General features: G+C 36.1%; 1 protein-coding gene across 2 annotated transcripts; it reads left to right on the top strand.

Annotated features, from left to right (window-relative positions):
- Positions 1–2,502: 2,502 nt before the first annotated feature.
- LOC138697569 (peroxiredoxin-like) lies at positions 2,503–17,716 on the top strand. Of its 2 annotated transcripts, none has more exons than XM_069822914.1 (7): positions 2,503–2,688; positions 4,369–4,417; positions 5,093–5,234; positions 6,922–7,057; positions 8,195–8,323; positions 9,419–9,524; positions 17,415–17,716. In XM_069822914.1, the coding sequence occupies exons 1-7, from the start codon at positions 2,635–2,637 to the stop codon at positions 17,501–17,503; spliced, it is 705 nt and encodes a 234-aa protein (XP_069679015.1). In that variant the 5' UTR covers positions 2,503–2,634; the 3' UTR covers positions 17,504–17,716. The 2 variants fall into 2 exon arrangements, with proteins under 2 accessions (XP_069679015.1, XP_069679016.1); XM_069822915.1 differs by lacking the exon at positions 2,503–2,688 and adding an exon at positions 2,775–2,926.
- Positions 17,717–19,734: the final 2,018 nt, after the last annotated feature.

The raw sequence follows: 19,734 nt of genomic DNA, 5'->3' as shown, positions 1-19,734 counted from the left end.
ATAAACCAACATGTAAAGTAATATAGCAATTTGAATTTAAGAAAACTGAGTAAGAATGTCCCATCTGTAATTATGGAATGGCTGTTATGTTCTTTTCTCCATTGTGGACTAGTGAAAATAGTCGTTCAACACCACCATTATTTAACGAGGGATTATAGAATAACCCACATTCAGTATCTTCAGCAGTTCATTCTTGTGTTAAGAGTAAAACTAAAGTTTTCTTAATAAGTAACATATGTTACTCTATAAAACTTTGTGCATAGGTATTAAGTATGTAGGCTACATTCTAATTTAATTTTGCATCCAAGTATATGGACCTACCCAGAAAATTTACTTATGTACAACTACCGGGTGTTCATTTCAAAGTGTGTCATGACGTCACTGCTGTTGGGTCAACGATTTGAAGCGAGTTTCAGCTTATATGTTAGAGAAGTTGCCTATTATTTAAGGCATTCTTCAATCTGAACTTGAGAACGTGTACGGTATAACTTGAACGTCGTAGCAACAGATGGCGGTCTGTACAGTCTGTGTGCTACCATAACCTCTTTCGAACTGTGTTTTGCGCCGGCAAGTCGTACGCAGGGTATTTGTTATCATCGGTTGCGTACGGTAACATTCCACAACACAAATCAAATGCTCTGTGTCCATGTTGACCGTCGAAGTTAATGTCAACAAATACGTAAGTAATCGTCTTAACCCTCTCCCCCTTTTCCCGACAGTACGTATTTCCAAACAGTTCACATTCCTGCCACTACCGCCGTTACCGTACGTATCGGTACTACTCTTCAGAATGAACGCCGTACTTGTTAGGCAACTTTTCTGCCTCTTAGGTTATACACCTCTGCGGAAGTGTAGGAAGATTGAATTCTCTAGGCTCATCGGCTAGCCACATGACGGCATACAGCGAGCCATGACACATTTTGAACTGAACACCCAGTATTTAGATTATCATTAGATACATGAAAAATAACTGTTTCAGTTTTATTCTGATTTAAAACGAGTTTAGGCCTATTGCTTTCTAGATATAAATTAGCCATATCCATCCATCATTAACTGAGTTTTATTCTGAATACTCACAATATCATTCCCAACTATATTAAAAGTGGTGTCATCTGCATATATTCTGAATACTCACTACATTATTTCCAACTATATCAAAAGTGGTGTCGTCTGCATAAAGCACTGACTTTTATGATAAACAGCTATAAGTCATTATATAAATGAGAAAGAGGAAGAGACCTAGCACAAAACCTTGTGGGACGTCAGTTACTGCAATTAGTGTAATACAGTTTTTATTATTGACACTAACAATTTGGCTTCTAGAAGACATGATTTAAGAAGGGATAACTCAACTCCACTTAATCCATAATTTAGTTTCATTTTGAAAATAGTATGTTGTCATATGTATGAATATAATAGTTACACAGGCTTTAATAGAAGTTTTATCTTAATAGACTATTAGGTAATTTCCGGAAACTTCACTTACTATTAGACACGTGTTGTAGAGATAATGTCACCACCGAAATGTCATATTTTATATCGAAGCAGAGGTTTTGAAAAATCATTTCATTGCTATAAAAATTATTTATAATAACAAAACTTTAATTTTGAGGTACCAATGTACAAAAATTGTCAAATAAAAGAAAAAAAAAACTTTAATTACTTATTGGAAAAACAATGTAGCCTGTCATGATATAGCTAGGTTACACAGAAATGTCAGTCGAAATAACAGTCGATTTTCATTTCAGGCTTTCAACAGTGGATTTCTTGGAGATTCTTTACAATTGTGCTACCAAAGGAAATCTGATATCTACTCATACGGATGTTGCATTATATCTCTGCCGGTGAGTGACCGTTAAACTTCAAGTCACTTATCTTGGTCGTGGACGTCACAGTACTAAAAACAACCTTTTGCTATATCTCTTCCCCCACCACAAACTTTGACGTTACACAGAGGCAGAGAGAGGAATGTGTATAATAAAATATCTGTACTCACCTACAGACCAAAATGCGCATAGCCTATGCATATTAAAAGCCTCAGCTAATCAAACGTAACCTGTTACTGATACTCGATCTTACGAAAACTCGCTATATAGACTATATGCTACCTATCCAAAACTTACATGCAAGACATTCAATCCCGCCGACCACCACTTTTACAGCAATTTTCGACTTTTATTCAGGCTGACAAGCAAGGAAAATTGGAATGAAATACATGCAAAGAACTACGGACCATAACCATTTATCATTGCCAAGTACGTTACTAGTCTTCCTTGGTAACGCAATTGTAAAGAAGCACCTTATTTGGTTGTATAATTATGTAGGCCTATATGTAGTATTACTTACAGAATTATCTAATTGAGATAGCAAGTTGTTATTAGTAACAAAAAAACATGCACATTTTCCCAATGTTATCTATTTAACACTGAGTATATTCAGAAAGGGGTCACGTTGTAATATAATGTGGTGTGAAGCATCTTTCATGAATCGCACTCTGGTTAGGCGTGTTAAAAAGTCGCCGTTTGTAGCGCTTAATAGGCCTGACTGAATTTTTACCGGTGCGTGTAATCCTGCAATCTTCGTTAATAATTACTATCTCAGTTGCTGAAATAATTTGTGAGATATCGTGGGACAATGTTTGGAATTGTAAAATGTATTGCACGAACAGCAATCGGGAAACATGCTTTGGTAAGTTACTTTCAAGCCAATTATAACCTCACTTCTATTTATAGGGCTTACAGTCGTTCAAAGTTACGGAAATATAAATCGTCCAAAAATCCGAAAAAAATTCACTCAGTGTGTCTTCACTGTCTTCTGTATTTCTTACGTGAATAATAATGCGTATTTGACTCAAAGACGCAATAGACTAATGCTGTTAGTTGGAAGAAGAGAATTAGTTTTACCCTATCTAGTAAAATAAATGAAGGTAATGCTTTTTTATTTGTTTATAGCCTAATTTAATGTTTATTTGTCAGTGTTGACTGTATACCAAGGACTCTAATTCACATAAGTACGCATTGATAAATTACAATCCATTGACAATAGGAGTGACAAATAGGCTATATTTGGAAAAATGCCCTACTGTACCTACTTATTTTAAATTTCACAACATGAGGATCGAACCTTGATCCTTTGAGTGAGAAGTTAACTAATCTGTGCCTTGGTCGCAAAACAGAGGAAACTTACCGTTTGATAAAACGTGCTCGATCAGTGAATAATTATAATGGAATTTAAAATTTAATGCCTTGTGTAAGATAACAATTTCATTGTAGGCTAGTTAGTGTAAAAGGCCGACAGTCACAAACAACTGAATTTTTTTGTAATACTGGTAGGTAATTCTTCAGAAGAAGTGAACCAACGCCATACGTTCCACCACCACAAGGAGCATTTGAGCGATTATGAAAGGAGGGAAGAGAGGGCTTATGTTGTCACCTTGAGAAGTCTAGGGGTTAATTCAATGAAAAGGATAACGTTATCAGTGATATGATGAAAAAGAATTATGGGCAGTAAGCGGAAGGGACAACATTGGCGGTATCGTAAGTCCGGTGAGAATAACAGTAACTTATATAACTTATAGTCGGTGTCATCTAGGATTGCTTAATTGTGTGAAAGTAAACGAAACAGCTTAGGCATATGTGAACTGAATTACTTTTCGATTCTCCAGTAATTCGCCCTGGACCTGTAGTCATAGTGGATTATGCAATCATGTATTGGATTTGAATGGCAATGTCTGCGTTCGTAATGTGTCAGTGAAGTTCAGGGAGGGAAAGAGTCTTGAGCAAGAGGAGAAATGAGAGGACATTCTACAGTTGAGGATTGGACATAAAAAAGGGTGTAAGTGCCAATATCGTTGGAATTAAAAAAAAAATATGTCCCTGGCTCAATCCACGGAGAAAAATTATAGGCCTAAGTTCCATTGTAATTTTATTTACTTATGTCCTAACTTCTTCCAGAGATGTGCAAAATGTATGATATTACTTTATTGCTTGCACAAGAAAGCTCTGTTTCCTACGGTTTGTCTCATTGGCACTTAGAGCCTTTTTTAATGTCCATCTTCAGTTAATGTGGTGCAGTTACAGCCATCTATAAGAATATACAGATAAATATTTTTCGATTGTTATGTTGAAAGTATGGAAGCAAGGCTGAAGATTTTTATTGGCCTTAAAAATCCATTGCCTTAGATTGGCATTGAATCTGTGAATCTTGGTTCCAGTGGCAAGCATGGTCATTGCTAGACCACAGAGGACTATGAACTGTACCATACTGTAACTATTATGAAAATGCTGAACTTCATATCACTTCTGTGTGTTTAAACTGTACTGGTAAGTTAAAGAAGTTTAATAACAAAATGTATTATTATTTTTACAGAAACTACCTGTGTCCAGTTTCTCATGTAGCAAGCGAACTATTACTGTTGGTAAGTTATATTAAGTAATTATGATAATATTTTATTGCTGATAATACTTGGTGTTATACAAAAAAAACCTTAAAGTAAATTTAATTTTAATTTTCAAAATGTAATTAGGCCTAAATGTAACTGTTGTGATACAAAGTACCGGTACCACGAAAGCAATCAATCAGTCAATGAATGAATGAATGAATGAATGAATCAATCAATCAATCAATTAGAGTGGAGGCAGAGTGAATTGTAATGGCAAACAATTATCTCATGCCTCCATGTTAATATTATAAAATCAGTAGGCCTACATGTGTCAGAACGAGGCACCCAGATGCTTAAGCCATTAGCCTTGTGAACTAGTTTATTTATTTGTCCTGTGTTTAAATTTACTATTTATTGTCACGAAAGATAGGTTTATACGTTAGCCTATATGCATTTGAGTGGATAGTATATCAATTGGTTGTTCTACCAAGGCAAGTGTAACTTATATATTAAGATTATGTAGGTTTTGTGTTTCTGTTAGTGCTGATATTAATTTTGATTTTTATTAGCAATTCCATGTTACAAATTCATTGCAGCTAGTGTGAGTTGACTTGCAATGTAAATAACCTCACTTTATGTTATTACATTCACAGTACGTTTGTATTATCAAAGTCCCATGGAGTCATTTACATAATATGATTATTTTTTTAGGCGCTCAGTTGTATGCTCCTAAGGTTCAAGAGCCAGCACCTCATTTCCAAGGAACAGCTGTTGTAAATCAAGAATTTAAGGAAATCAGTTTAGCAGATTTCAAAGGAAAATATCTTGTCCTATTTTTCTATCCACTTGATTTGTAAGTATTGAAGTATTGGAACATAATTTATAAAGTACTGTATTTCAGTTTATAATTACCTGTGGTCATGGGGCATTGAATAGTTGGTAATTTAATATTGCCAACAGTTAGAAATGAAAAGCATTAACCCTTTCTTGCATTCGTCAACCTCCACAATCTTTGTGGTCCTCCAGCTTTTGTTGACCTATATATTGAGGATTGAAACTCAACATAAGACAGCCTGAAAGACATTGAACTTCTCTGTGATTGTGATGTGCACAAGATGCAGATTTCCATGGAAACACTTATTTATTGTTTCGTGATAGCTTTTGTCAGTAACAATAAATGAATATTAGTATCTGCTTCACTGACAGTTTGCACCACAACAAATTTTTTTAGCAGTACTGGCATCACATTTAGCAGACAAGGAGACATTCTCAACTCGGAAATCCATCTCCTAACTAATCACACTTAAAGTTCACTCTCCAGTGATGACAAATACCATGTTTGTTAGTAATATCTTTGTTTACTTCATTAAGAATCTGGTAATCCCCACCTTTCCCCATGTTCTTCTGAGGGCGTATTTTGTATTTCAAGAATAGTTGTCCCAGTTAGAAGGCAAAACCAAATAAAGCTTTTATTAACTCTAGCAATACCAAGGTATTTTAAATAACGCGCAGCACCAACACTACTACTGAAATGTTTAATTTTGAAACATTTTTTGAAATTTGTTATCAGCAAATAATATGTACTATAAGAAAAGAGAAAAATTGAAATATTATTGTAAATTTTTATAACAGTCTGCAAAATTTTATGCATCACTTTCTTCACACCTGTCCTCACATACTGAACAGACTACAATTTTACTACAAAAATGCTTAATTTTGAATAACTTTTGTAAATTTGTAATCAATAAATAGTATGTACTATAATAAAAGGGGAAAATTGAAATGTCATTGTATATTTTCGAACAGTTACATTAATTGGATTTTTTTTTTGTCCACTTAGATATATTTTTCTGACAATTCCTGTTAACAATAATAGCTCTTTTAGGTTTCTCAATGTTTAATGGTTATATATATATATATATATATATATATATATATATATATATATCACAGAATAAATATTTAAATTATCTTATTATTATTATTATTATTACTATCATCATCATCATCATCATCATCATCATCATCATCATCATCACTATTTCTTACCAATGTTTATTATTGTCACACTAACATTACTTATCCAACTTTCATTATTTACTTTCATGTTGTTTTATGGTCTAGATATTAATGTAATAACTATGTAACCAATTGTATTCTATTAGAATTAGAGTCTGGCTGGGCGGAAGAGAAGGCCTACTGGCCTTAGCTCTGCCAGATTAAATAAATAAATTATTATTATTATTATTATTATTATTATTATTATTATTATTATTATTATTATTATATTTTCGCATTTTAGTAAAATTATTAGTGAAAACGATTAAACAATAACAAAATAAGATAGGAGGATTCATAACTGACAATACATAATATTTTCATATTTTTAATCATATTTAAAATATACATTTTGGAGAACATGGGCACAAAGTATCCCCTGTTGGTATTGTTAGGGTTAATTATTGATAGTATGTTGTGGTGTATTTAATTTATTATTTGTAAAAATAATGATAAAGATAAAATATTACGATTTCTTTCAGCACGTTTGTATGTCCAACAGAAATAATAGCATTTAGTGACAGAATTAAAGAATTCAAGGAAATTAATGCGGAAGTTGTAGGTGTTTCTACTGATTCACATTTTAGCCATCTTGGATGGATTAACACTCCTCGCAAAGTGAGTAAGATTTGTGTTTGTTATGTATATAGTGCACTTTTCCTTTCAGCCAAAAACTAGTTCATGGTACGTCATTTGGATGGAATTTGTAATTTCATAAGAGCCGTCTTTTGGTTAAGGGCTGAAGTGCTGTAATCCACTCAAAATTCATTCATTCGTAGTGTTCTGTCCAAGGGCAGGTCTTTCACTGCAAACCTAGCATTCTACAGTCTTTCCTATTTCCTGTCTTCCTCTTAGTCTCCACATATGATCCATATATCTTAATGTCGTTTATTATTTGATATCTTCTTCTGCCCCAAACTCTTCTTCTGTTCACCATTCCTTCCAGTGCATCCTTCAGGAGGCAGTTTCTTCTCAGCCAGTGACCCAGGCAATTTCTTTTTCTCTTCCTGATCAGTTTCAGCATCATTCTTTCTTCACCCACTCTTTCCAACACAACTTCGTTTCTTATTCTGTCTGTCCATTTCACACACTCCATTCTTCTCCATATCCACATTTCAAATGCTTCTCTTCATTTCGTCGTAATGTCCATGTTTCTGCCCCATACAATGCTACACTTCACACAAAGCACTTCATTGTGTCTTCCTTAGTTCTTTTTTCAGAGGTCTGCAAAGATGCTCCTTTTTCTATTAAAAGCTTCCTTTGCCATTGCTATTCTCCTTTTGACTTCCTGGCAGCAGCTCATGTTACTGCTTATAGTACATCACAAGTATTTGAAGCTGTCCTCTTGCTCTATTGCCTCATTTAGAATTTGCAAGTTTAACCTTCTTTGCTTTTCTTTCTATGACAATGGTCTTCGTCTTGTTTGCATTTATCTTTATCCCATACTGCTTACAGCTGTCCTTTAGCTCCACTAGCATATCCCTTAGTATCATCTCCTCTTCTGCTAACAACACCATATCATCAGACCCTGATAGAACTGATACTTAACCCTAGCGATGAATTTCGGATTATTAAAACTATTAGTAAATGGATTTTTTTTACATTATTTTATATTATTCAGTAGCTTAAATTTAATACAGAGTTACAATGAGTTACTTTTCAATTAATTTAGTTCGTTGAGATTTTTTTAAAGAGTTTATGTATGTACAAATTAATTCTGTATGTAGACTAACGGATTGCATGTGTTTCACATAGGCTGGAGGCTTGGGTCCGATCACCTACCCTCTGTTATCAGATTTCAACAAAAAAATAGCTCGTGATTATGGCGTGCTGCTTGAGAATGATGGAATTGCACTACGAGGCCTTTTCATTGTTAACACAAAGGTATGTTGTTTTCTAAACTCTGTGCAATGAAACGTCCAATACACTAACAGATTTATATGTGTTGTTATGGGAAAATAAAGTCTCAATGGATGTCATATTTAAACACGCAATCCTTTTCATTTCACCATTCCTCACATTATGATATTAATCTTTTCTGATGCAAATGCACTTGCAAACACTAGTTCAAGCATTATCAAAAAGACAAATAATATCTGACTTGTTAAATGTAGAAATTGTGTGTTTTTTTCTTATTCCCCCCCCCCCTATTTTGGCTATATTCATCATGATATTAATATATAGACCATGTAGTACTTTCTCTGAATCTAATTGAAGAATAAATATTTTTATGCTCGACCATGCCTAAATGTAGTAATTATGCACCTGGTAGCAGCCCTTTAATGGACTTCATTAAAGTACACCTATTCATTAAAGTTCAGGTTTTCCATCAATCAGAAAGCAATATGAAAGCACAAGTATCGATTATTCTCGGATATGCAATCGAAAGACAACTAGCGAAACGTCACGGAGGCTGGAAATCCAATACTGTCACAGAAGGTTATGTTCTGTTACTATAATAATTAGCGTTAATTGTAAATAATATTCAAATAAATTCAATTTGTCATCTCGTTTTTTAATGTCTAAATCAATTTCCAGGTTATATCAAGATTAATATTCATTTTACTCTTTAGATTATATCAAGGTCAGTGACATTTGTTCCTCGGAGAAAATCAATACTTTCGGGTCTGCACACATCTCACAATTTACTATTGCACAAGGTCACTTCCGCTCCCCAGTCAGATAATAATAATATGAATACTTATGAATAATTTCAAGTTAGAAATATGGTCGAGCATAAAAAGTCGTATGAAACTTGCCTATAATGGTAATTAAGACGCTCGTATGAAAATTATGAAACTCGCTTGCTCTCGTTTCATAAACATACTTAATTACTACCATTATAGGCTCGTTGCATAATGTACTATTATGCAAGGAATGCTGATTCTTTCACAGAACTTCTCTCACGGCTAACAGCAGATCTCTCTAGTGTGAGTGTTCTTTAGTTGTGTGACGAATGTTAATTTTATTTATTCAAAGGGAACACTTGTCCAGATGACAGTGAATGATCTTCCAGTTGGGCGTAGTGTGGATGAAACTTTAAGGCTGATTAAGGCATTCCAATTCGTAGAAAAGCATGGAGAAGGTGAGTCAATAGTCATATACATTAGTTTTATCTGAACGGTCAGAGTTTAACATGTACTTCATCAATTTCTGGCAAGGTAAATATTTTGATAAGCTAAATGTTCAAAATACTTCATTTCACTAGACATATATCTTGTTTTGCTTGCAGCAGCTTTATTTCAGGTACTGTAGCTTTTCTATTTAATGTCATTGTACATTCTTCCATAATAATACTAATGGTGAAGACAAGCATTCAGAAATGACAGACAAATGTAGACTGCTTAGAGCAATGAAAAGATACAGGCTTTAGCACATTTATGTCACGTGATCAAGCTGATTCCTATGTTACTATGTGAGCTAAAGTGTGATTTGCTTTGTTTATATTTTAAGTGGCTTCTGATAATCTATGGATGTAATATACAGGGTGTATCAAAAATACGTGTACAAACTTCAGGCATGGGTTCCTTACACCAAAAGAAGGAAAAAAGTTCATATGAACATATGTCCCATAATCCTTTGTTTCCCCATTATTCATTTATTACTAAAAGTTTGCGTTCAACGGCCTTCGAGGTCCAACCTCAAAACTTCATTTCTTTATGCACTCATTCATACAAGGCTGTGACTCGTTGTATCAGAAATGGACTGCAGATGGCGAAGTGTTGCCATGGAGACTTGTTTACATGTGTCATTTGTCATTAGTCTGTCTTCAATGTTGCAATTGTGAACGTGGAGTGAGTTAACGTGTTTCGTTCAACCATGGCAGGACGATATTCATTTCGTGAGCAGGCTGACATCATTTTTATGTATGGTCGCGCGAATGGTAATGGACGCGAGGCTGTACGGCTGTATCAGATGGCATTTCCAGACCGAAGACAACCGAATCATCAAACCTTTGTTGCTGTGTATCGTCGCGTTGCTGAGACAGGAACCGTTGCACCACAGACTGGTGATCGAGGAAGACCAAGAGTTGTTCGTACGCCGAACCTCGAAGAAGACATTTTACACTGTGCCGAAGACGATCCAGGTATCAGTACAAGACAATTGGCTGTGGCAACTGGTACATCACACAGTACAGCATGGAGGGTACTTCACGAGCAGCTCTTGTATCCGCAACGTGTGCAGGGCCTTTCGCCTGCCGATTATCCACCACGGGAGAACTTTTGCCGATGGTTTCTAGCACAAATAGCCAATCCATTGTTTGTCTCATCAGTTTTGTTTACAGACGAGGCAACGTTTGGGAGAGATGGAATTACCAATTTCCACAATGAACACGTATGGGCAGATCGTAATCCTCGTGCTGTATTTCAGGCTAGACATCAGCAACAATTTAGAATTAATGTGTGGGCTGGAATTGTAGGTGACTGTCTGCTAGGTCCATACGTTCTACCAGCACGTCTTACAGGTGCTATCTACACGGACTTTATCCAAAACACTCTTCCAGAATTACTGTACGAAGATGTGCCTCTGAACATAAGACAAAACATATGGTTCATGCATGATAGGGCTCCAGCACATTTTAGTTGCCTTGTTCGAGATACACTGACTGGTGTCTACCATGACAGATGGATAGGCAGAGGAGGACCAGTTCAATGGCCAGCACGTTCTCCCGACCTCAGTCCTTTGGATTTTTATCTTTGGGGGCACCTTAAACAATTGGTTTATGGAGCAGACATCCTGGATCAAGAAACTCTTCATCGACGTGTCACGGAAGCCTACGAAACCATTCAAAATCATCCCGGAGTATTTGAAAGGGTGCGACAGTCCATGATTCGATGAGTGCATGCATGTCTAGAAGCAAGAGGAGGACATTTCGAGCATTGGTTATGAGTTTTGTGTGTTGGCACATTATGAGTGTACCAATGTGTTGAACAGTTCCTAACGGGGAAACAAAGGATTATGGGACATATGTTCATATGAACTTTTTTCCTTCTTTTGGTATAAGGAACCCATGCCTGAAGTTTGTACACGTATTTTTGATACACCCTGTGTATGGTATATGGTATATTTCTCAATATACTCGGTCCTGCTGGCCCTTCACATTTCTGTATTCGGGCCAGTATTTCCTTACTTACACTATTTACAATTTTAACAAAGCCGTGATGTGACCCTTGAAGCCTGTTCATGTTCCTTTCACTTTCACTTAATATTCATTTCTTGTTCTATTCCTACATTCAACTGCATTCCCCTTTTCTCGTAACTAAATACTGCCGTCTTGTAAATAACATAATACATTTAACCTTACGTATTTAATATAGAACCCTAACCCTCGTTGACTATTTTCCTAAAAATTCACCCTATTATTAAATACACTGACTAAACACTTCTTATACTACACATTCGCGCTCGCAGCCTAGCACATTTGTTACACTTTTTTTATAACCTTATTTGAACAAAACTATTATTCAATAACCCTGAAAAAAAAAAAAAAAAATGTCGCAGTTCAATTTGAATTATCCATTACATAACTTACACCAGCTATTATTTGAACCCACTAATACACCACTTTCTGAGATTATAAACAGTTTTTTCTTCTCTATTGTCCCCACGTTTTGCACTCCTAGTACGATTTGCACTCTCAATATTTCCCCTTCTATTCCCCGCACTTATTTCATTTCCTCGATCACTACTCTCTTCTTTCGATGGTTCAGCATTCTTCTCTCCCCCCTTCTGCCTTCTAACTCCAAGGTCTCCAACTCTGTTGCTATTTGATGCTTTGGTAGTTTTGCCGACTTGGCCTTGGGGTGACGTCATTCCTGCTCGTCTACTTGATGATGCAGCCGCTGCCTTCGAGTTCATCGCCTGAATGGAATCTGATGATATGCTGATTTTCTCCGACATCCTTCTATCGCAATCTCCTGTGTCGCTGCCCTCTTGCCTTCCGCAACTTTACCTTTTCTATTCATTCCGCTATTATTTACAATTTCTCTTACTTTCTCCTTTATCTCCTATCTATCCTTTTCTTTCATCAATGTTATCATCTTTTGACGGTGCATTTAAGTTTTCTAAACAAAATTCAACATCGAATAACTCTCCATTAATTTTCAATTTATCCTTAATTAATTTAGCGTAATGTTATGGATGTAATATAATTTGTAGCTAACAGCTTGCTTCATATTTTATATTGTTTATTAAACGCGTCCACACCTGTGGAGTAATGGTTAGCGAGTCTGGCCGCGAAACCAGGTGGCCCGGGTTCGATTCCCGGTCGGGACAAGTTACCTGGTTGAGGTTTTTTCCGGGGTTTTCCCTCGATCCAATATGAGCAAATGCTGGGTAATTTTCGGTGTTGGACCCTGGACTCATTTCACCGGCATTATCACCTTCATCTCATTCAGATGCTAATGACCTAAGATGATGACAAAGCATCGTAAAATAACCTACTAAAATAAAAAAATAAAAATTTATTAAAAGCCTGATTATTATTATTTTTAATTCTCTGTTACGAACAAACAAAAACCAGTTTAGACATTACTAATTTGTAAAAATATATTTTTTGCATGTTCGCGTTCTTTGCTGTATTTACAGCTGTTGTTGTTAGGCCTTGAAAGTTAGAATTCTCACACAGAAACTTGTTCCATCTTGGGTCCTGTGTACATTACTTTTAACACTTATTATAGAAGATTGATGTATGGGCAACTTATATTATAATAATAATAATAATAATAATAATAATAATAATAATAATAATAATAATAATAATAATAATAATCCGAGGTGCTACAGCCCGTGAAGGGCCTAGACCGACCAGCCGGCTGCTGGCCTCACGCCCACATGCCGAAGCAGAGGTGGACGATCATTCAACCAGAACGGAGGTATCGTGTGGTTAGCACGATGAGCCCCCCAGCTGTTATAGCTGGTATTCGCAACCGGATTTCGCTACCTATCGTAGCTCCCCAAGTGCATCAAGATGCTGGATGGGTACCGGTCCCATACACTGGCCGAAATTTCATGAGAAAATTTCTTCCCCCATGAGGAATCAAACCAGTGCACATTCCGTAATGCGAGTCCTATGCGGGATGCCTTAGACTGCGATGCCACGGCGCGGGACATGGGCAACTTACTAGTGTTATATATTTAAGCATGTGGGCTTACAGCTGTTTCGGTATATACACCAGAGGCGGCTCCTCAGGGCAGGCAGGGTAGGCTAAGCCTACCTCAACACATTTAGAAAAACCTAAAAGTGGATATTTATTAACTACCCCAACACATTTTGAAAACCTTATATAATTATATACTCTTGTCTAGGTGCTTAGAAATTCTTCAATTAACTATGAATGGGATTTTTTGAGGGTTAGTTGGACGTTGCTTACTACTGGCAGTTCGATTTATGCGACAAGAATACACTGGACAGATCACGATGCGTCAGAAGGTAGGCAGAAGCGAAGTTAGCCGACCTTCCACGTAACTTCAAAGCTGGCCCTGGAGTAAGCATTAAAAGAGATCGCTATTCTAAATGCTTTCTTAGCGCATGCGTTCTATGCTTAAGCCAGCGCGCTAGAATTCTGCCTGCCCTAACGAGAACCCACGAGCATTATTGAACACCTACGATTTGCGAAATTTCTGTTTGAAAGTTTCACGAGTTGGAACGTAGATTGTTACGAGTAGTATAACAGTTTTTAAACAGTGTGTTTTAAAAGATGTTTTTTTTTAACAGTGTATTTTAGAAAATGTGATTTTTGCAAGTACATACTGTATATTAATGTTACCTATATTTGGTGATTTATAGTTAATGTAAGTGATAACAATAATATTATATTATGACTGATATAATAAGTAAACTGTTACGTTGTCGGTTTTCGCGTCGTAATGACATTGAAAAGAGAAGTATTTTGGACAATGGACGACCCACTCTTGCATTAAGCTCTATTGTTCATAAAGTCAGTGCTAAAGGTGCAAGAAAATTTAATCCTTCATGGTATGAAACACTATGAAATGGAAATATAAAAATTGGAGGTTTATCTTTCGATAAGGTGGAAAAATTCAAATATCTTGGAGCAACAGTAACATATATAAATGATACTCGGGAGGAAATTAAACACAGAATAAATATGGGAAATGCCTGTTATTATTCGATTGAGAAGCTTTTGTCATCCAGTCGGCTGTCAAAAAATCTGAAATTCAGAATTTATAAAACAGTTATATTACCGGTTGTTCTGTGTGATAGTGAAACTTGGACTCTCACTTTGAGAGAGGAACATAGGTTAAGGGTGTTTGAGAATAAGGTTTTTAGGAAAATATTTGGGGCTAAGAGGGATGAAGTTACAGGAGAATGGAGAAAGTTACATAACGCAGAACTGCACGCATTGTATTCTTCACCTGACATAATTAGGAACATTAAATCCAGACGTTTGAAATGGGCAGGGCATGTAGCACGTATGGGCGAATCCAGAAATGCATATAGTGTGTTAGTTGGGAGGCCGGAGGAAAAAAGACATTTGGGGAGGTCGAGACGTAGATGGGAGGATATATTAAAATGGATTTTAGGGAGGTGGGATATGATGATAGAGACTGGATTAATCTTGCACAATGTAGGGACCGATGGCGGGCTTACGTGAGGGCGGCAATGAACCTGCGGATTCTTTAAAAGCCATTTGTAAGTAAGTAAGTATGGTATGAAACACATAAATGGCTAACAGGAAGTGAAGTTAAAGCTAAGCTGTAGGTGGTCACGTTTGTTATTGTAATCTAAAGAAGGTACTTGGAATCAGATCATATTTGTAACTCGGTAAGTCTAAAGAGACTTGAAAAGAATTTGAATCCAATTTCGGAAATGTTGTCTGAACAACAAGGGTTGCAAGACAACAGTATTACAATAAACTAGAAAAAACCGACAAATTATGAGACGGCTCATTGATGTAACAGTATTGTTATGTAAGCAAGAGTTAAATTTTCGGGGGGCATGATGAAAGCGAGCTGTCATTGAATCGCGGGAATTACATAACCTGAACACACGTTTCAGCGTCACATTGTTGACAAGTAACTCCATCTGTTAGCACAACCGTAAAGCATCTAATAGGTGCTATAGAGTTACCAACAAAAAAAAAAAAAACTAGTAAGTTGCCCATACATCAATCTTATAGAAACTTGTTGCTAGGGAAACCATTCTTCATAACATAAAACCACAATCTAGTATATACAGTCACGAAGCTTGAGTTGTGAGAGTGCTAGGAACATTAGACTGTGCCGGTACTATTTCGCATTGTCTGTAATGAGGCGATAGTAGCGATCCTAGTGGTTAGCAGCTATCTATGGATGCATATTTACTACGTATTGAGCTCGTGACTGTATATACTAGACTGTGATAAAACCATACTGAAATAAACGGATTACAGTGCACTTATTGTTACTTAGTTATCATTACAGTTTTGCTTTGGAATATTATTGCTCCAAATTTTCAATGCAAAATACAGTAGAATTCCTCTTAACCAGCACCAAAGGGACCAGGCTAGTTCCGGATAATTGAATAAATATTGGTATATACAAAAAAAAAAAGTTCGTACCTATTTCATGATGCCAGATGTTGAAACTGCAGCCATATGAATGTTATTTCTCTATCACTTGCTCATAACTGAATAAACATAAAAACTGTGTGGATTTTCCTTATTAAAACACATCACACAAAACAAATAATATACTAATTTTAGGTTAGAATATTTACTGAAAACGAAAGTTCGTGCGAATTTCATAATGTGGCAAAACTGACGGCCCAGATTGTGGCAGTCTGGCAGATTTAAACTTCTTTTTGTCCTGCCAAAAGTGTCATTGTTTTTGTATTGCTAGTTATTTGGGTGCCGGTTACGAGAGATTTTACTGCATGCTGTATTTGTAATTTTAAAAATATAATTTTGCAAAAAATGTTGTACAATACACTTTGTGAAGTGCATTACAAAATCTCGGAAATTGAAAAACCCACTCTGCTCGTTTTTCAAACTTTTCCTCAGTTTTGTAAAAAGCACTTCACAACCTTGTATTGTGATATACATATATGTCACAGCCTTTTTATTTAATATAATCTCGATGAAATATCTGAATAATAATAATAATAATAATAATAATAATAATAATAATAATAATAATAATAATAATAATAAGTAATATATATAAATATATATACAGGGTGTATCTAAATTGGTGTCAAATATTTCGGGGATGTGTTCCTAACACCAAAACATTACAAAAAGTTCATATGAACATTGGTCTCAAAATAATTTATTTCAGAGTTACAAGACAAAATTTAATGTTACAAAAATTGCTCGGAGTGGCTTCCTCCTGCTTCGATGTGTCCCCTAAACCTGCGTTACATGCTCTGGCGTGTTCTGTTGAAAATTCCTGGAGTGTTTCGTATTTCGTGAAATCCAGTTTGGATGCGCTCTCAGAATATCAACATTAAGTACAGGAGTCGCATAAACCAGGGACTCTAAATGTCCCCAGACGAAGAAATCCATTGGATTCAAATCAGGCGATCGAGCAGGCCATGCAATGAATCCCCTTCGACCAATACATCTTTGGGGAAATCGATCATTAAAAAAATTACGAACTATCAGACTGAAATGAGCTGGAGCAGCATCGTGTTGAAACACATTCGTTGGATGACGTCCAGAAGCACATCTTCAATTAAATGATGCAAATCATTTCGTTCCGTTCACTCACAGAATACATTTTCTTCTGATTTCTTTGCTCTACAAAATACAAACAAACAAAAAACCATCAAACAATCAGCGGTCAATGAAGGGACAAATCCTTTAATAACTCCCTAACGAATGGTTTTCGGGCCCATGTTCTTATTAACTTTTTTAATTGTTTTGATGTTAAGAACACATCCCCGAAATATTTGACACCAATTTAGATACACCCTGTATATATATATAAATTGTGCTGATGTATTGTGCACACTTTATTTTATATTTTACAGTTTGTCCTGCGAACTGGAAACCAGATTCACCAACAATCAAACCTGATCCTAAAGGTTCCAAGGCGTACTTTGAAAGTGCAAATAAATAAACTGTAGAAAAGTGCTTCACCTGTGTGGGTGAATACTTCCTTTGGCTAGTCGCACTTGTTAGTTACCATCACTGTGATCTCTGGGAGACTTTTGGAAGATGCATTGCTTACAGACCTCAATTTTTTGTATATTATACATAACTTGTATGTACTATATGTAGTATAGAATATAATAAAATGTATAAAATATATAACTGAGTTGTTTTGACTGGCTGACTGTTGATTTAATTTCTGTTAAAATATTCTTTTAAGTGTGTGAACTGTACTTAGGTCATCAAAAAATATTGCAGCTGAAACTGTGTTTTTATGTCACAGATATTCTAGCAAAAGAGTTGTCATTGAAATCTTCATAATGGTATGTAAAGACTTAAAAAATTGTAAGTAGCATTCTTCAGCAGTGTGAATTAATTACTGCATTTTTTCCAAAATATATAATTATAAAATATGGGGTGCAGCTACTTCAAAATGAAGTTCGCAACTTTGCCCGACTTTCCTCCTGCGCATCTCCTAAGGTGGTAGCACTTGCCATTATCTTCCTGCGCAGATTTGTTAATATTGTTAAATGGCATTTGGATTAGCAGAGCATATGCTAGGATCAAGTTCAAGTGTGATAAGTAGGGACCGGATTTTTATGTAATTACATACACCGTGTTCCGCTTATAAGTATAACAAAAGAAATAGCTATAACTTCTGAATTAATACAAGTATATAGTTGAAACCAACTGCTACAAAGAATGAAAACTGGGAATTTTTGTTACCTTATGTTCCATAAACCTCAACATGGCTTCCATTGGTGGCACGGGAAATATCCAACCGGTATTCAACCTCGACCCAAGTGTTATGAAGCATCTGTGGTGTAACATTGTTGACAGCAGCATAAATTCTTTCTTGTAAGTCTGCCAAATCACGTACTGGCGTCCTGTAGACCTGGTCCTTAACAAACCCCCACAGGAAAAAATCAGGTGGTGTTAGATCTGGTGATCTGGCAGGCCATGTGATGTACGGTGATCCTCTTCCGATCCATCTTGCAGGGAATTGTTCGTCTAAGAATGTGCGAACCATGTTGGCAAAGTGTGGTGGAGCCCCATCTTGCACATTTCTAACTCGAGTCTGTTTCTCAGATGAGGCAACCTTCCACGTCAGTGGAAAAGTAAACCGACACAATTGTCGCATCTGGGGGTCGGAAAATCCAAGTGTCGTAATTGAACACCAACGGGATTCCCCTAAATGGAATGTTTGGTGTGGGATCATGCGTGACAGAATCATTGGTCCCTATTTCTTTGCTGAAAAGACAGTCACTGCAAACACGTACCTGGATATGTTGCAACTGTATGCTGTGCCACAACTCCCAGATGGAGCAATTTTCCAGCAAGATGGGGCTCCACCGCACTTTGCCAACATGGTTCGCACATTCTTAGACGAACAATTCCCTGCAAGAGGATCACCGTACATCACATGGCCTGCCAGATCACCAGATCTAACACCACCTGATTTTTTCCTGTGGGGGTTTGTTAAGGACCAGGTCTACAGGACGCCAGTACGTGATTTGGCAGACTTACAAGAAAGAATTTATGCTACTGTCAACAATGTTACACCACAGATGCTTCATAACACTTGGGTCGAGGTTGAATACCGGTTGGATATTTCCCGTGCCACCAATGGAAGCCATGTTGAGGTTTATGGAACATAAGGTAACAAAAATTCCCAGTTTTCATTCTTTGTAGCAGTTGGTTTCAACTATATACTTGTATTAATTCAGAAGTTATAGCTATTTCTTTTGTTATACTTATAAGCGGAACACGGTGTATTATATTCCTTTCAACCTAACTGTATATAAATAACAAATCTTTGTGAATCTTGTAATTACCATTAATATATTAAAATTTGATACTACATATTTTTACATAGTTACTCCACATTACATATTATGGCTTGGTATTACATAAATCTACATATTTAGGGATTTTATTCATTTTTACTTCTCTGAAAGGATAAAAAAAACTTCTGCTGGGGAAGTTTACAATTTGAAATACACAGTTTTAAAAAGCCTTTTTATCTACCCTAGAAAGGATATATTTCGGGACGAAACATAAACGTCCTTAGTTCCAGGAAGTAATAGAAGCACTCACCCCATACCGCCCACTGTAAATATGAGTGAACAAAAGGCAACCTTTCTCATACAACTAACTTGTAACGTAAAAATCACTCAGAAAGCAGCGTTGCCTTCATGC

Source organism: Periplaneta americana, chromosome 4 (genome assembly GCF_040183065.1).
Source record: "Periplaneta americana isolate PAMFEO1 chromosome 4, P.americana_PAMFEO1_priV1, whole genome shotgun sequence".
NCBI lineage: Eukaryota > Metazoa > Arthropoda > Insecta > Blattodea > Blattidae > Periplaneta > Periplaneta americana.
Note: the sequence above shows the minus strand (reverse complement) of the source record. Positions and strands in the feature narration are given on the sequence as shown.